Here is a 2,117-nt window from a genome sequence, read left to right on the forward strand (position 1 = left end):
GGGCATCGCCCCCAGCTATGATATAATCGTTTAAAAGAAAAAGAACCACATGTTTAGTGTCAACCAGATCTTCCTTATATGTCTGCTGACTGTTAGATCAGCTAAGACCATACATCTTGTAAGATTTTTCGAAGGAAATGTGACATTCTTTTGCATGCAACTAGACAATTCTTGACATGTTATCGGTGTTTTACAGATTGCATCATTCAGATTGATGCGTTATGTACACTCACATTATTATTTTTAGTGATATACTACTAGGAAATTTATTGGACTTTTGATATATATAAGTTTAGCATTAAGATGTTCCTTTCATAAATTGTTACATAAGGAAGTACTAGCATAAAGTTATTGTTTGAGTTTAAGAGCATTATCACTTGCATTCTGTTACTAGTTTGAAGTAAATGTCACAAACCAAATACAGTCTTACTAAGTCTCAGTCGACTGAGGCTTTGTTAACTCTTAGTCGATGATATATTCATGAGATTTTACATTGAAATCTGTGTATAATTTTCTTTTCAGTTTTTTTCTCGCTTGCATGTTATGCCATTGACCGAGACTTGTTAAATCCGAGTCGACAGAGACCTCACCCAAGCAAATAACTCGTCTAGCCTCTCATATCATGACACCTCAAGTCTGTTATTAGATACTACCTACTCTACAATTGTACAATTATCTTCCGTGTTGATCATCTGATTAGTATTGGTCGATGTCCGTGCTGATCTTGGCAGAACGCATGTCATACGCATTTAGGTGCGTAACCTTGATGTCTGACTCGCCGTGATTGAACACGTAGAGGCGCGCCTTGTTGCTGACGGCCTGCATCGGGTAGACCCTCGACAATATGCTCATTCTGATGTGGCCTCCGAAGCTCTCCACCATAGAGTGGTCGATCTGCGCAAAATGCACCGTAGAGCATCAATAGCTAGTTAGAAAAAAATTAGAGGCCCAGATTAAGAAAAGTACAGTCATTTCGCCCCCAAACATGCTGATATGTATTACTAGTAGCTAGGTGTAAGGTACCAAGGTTCTGAGAGGTATCTTGCCGCCGGTCTCGAGGATGTCGATGTCGATGAAGCCGGCGAAGCTTGGCTTGTAGAGGTGGTCGGCGTAGGACGACCTGGAGGGATCGTTGCACATGAGCACGATGTGCTTGCCGGCGTCGCCGTCCTTGAACACCCTGAAGAAGACCGCCACCCTTTCCTTGAGCTCGTCGGACGCAAGCACCCACAGCCCAAACGGCCCGAGCCGCCCTTGACGTCCGCGCCCCGCGCCTCGCACACCGTCTGCACGTCTGCGCCATGCCAAGCCGGATCAAATTGATCAGTCTTGTTTAGACGCACTTTTTTTTTGTTTTAATGAACATTTTTTGAATCAGAGATTTTTTTTTAGTCCGGCCAGTTCTGTAATAACACCGAAGAAGATGAGTCCAACCCACAAAAGAGCCTAACCTAGATTCTTGCAGCGGGCACAACTGAAACCGTGACAAAACATATTTGGCCTATTAACTACATTGTTTAACTTTATCAGTAGACTATATTTGATGACTGTGTGTTTTGGGTTACTCGTTTATTCCTAATGTACTTTTCGTCCTTTATTCTGAGTTATTACCACTAGTTTTTTTACTGATTTGCTCCCGTTTATTGAGAATTGTTCTCTATTTGCATCGGCTAACGCTGTTGTGACAACATATTATATGCTGCCATGGCAACTTTTTTTATTCTAGCTTGGTGCAGCAATCAGTGGTGAGCGCTAATAAGCTCCCGCCGCACATACTTTACACCGCAATGGCGTGTGTTGCAGCCTGCCCGCCATTGGTAAGGTCTCCCGCCACTGCTATGAGATTGATTACACTAGCGGGCAATTTACACCGCCCACCACTGATGCCACTTTAGCAGTGGTGGGCGGCCCAAAGAGGCTCACCCGCCACTCCTAATGTCAAACATGTATATAAGAAATGTTTCTGATATATATAAAAAAATGTAATATGTGCATGGAAAAAGTAGACATAAAAATATATGTTTACAAAAATGTTAACCATATATTTCCAAAACATGTATACAAAAAGTTATACATAAAATTCTTAAAAAGTATACAAAAAATGGTCCTCGCATATA

At 41.7% G+C, this 2,117-nt stretch overlaps 1 protein-coding gene across 1 annotated transcript; it reads right to left on the minus strand.

Moving 5' to 3' along the window:
* Positions 1-696: 696 nt before the first annotated feature.
* Positions 697-1,815, minus strand: LOC123089962 (beta-fructofuranosidase, insoluble isoenzyme 3-like). Its single transcript, XM_044511482.1, has 3 exons — positions 1,784-1,815; positions 1,024-1,294; positions 697-894 (listed from the first exon to the last, which is right to left on the minus strand). Exons 1-3 carry the CDS (start codon positions 1,813-1,815, stop codon positions 697-699), a joined length of 501 nt encoding a protein of 166 aa, XP_044367417.1.
* Positions 1,816-2,117: the final 302 nt, after the last annotated feature.

This window comes from Triticum aestivum, chromosome 4B (genome assembly GCF_018294505.1).
Source record: "Triticum aestivum cultivar Chinese Spring chromosome 4B, IWGSC CS RefSeq v2.1, whole genome shotgun sequence".
Lineage (NCBI taxonomy): Eukaryota > Viridiplantae > Streptophyta > Magnoliopsida > Poales > Poaceae > Triticum > Triticum aestivum.

Coding starts and splice junctions, on each gene's coding strand:
- LOC123089962 (XM_044511482.1), bottom strand. CDS start 1,815: ATGGCGGGCAGGCTGCAACACACGCCATTGCG. Junction 1,295..1,783: donor CTGCAACACACGCCATTGCG/GTGTAAAGTATG, acceptor GGCATGGCGCAG/ACGTGCAGACGGTGTGCGAG. Junction 895..1,023: donor AGATACCTCTCAGAACCTTG/GTACCTTACACC, acceptor CATTTTGCGCAG/ATCGACCACTCTATGGTGGA.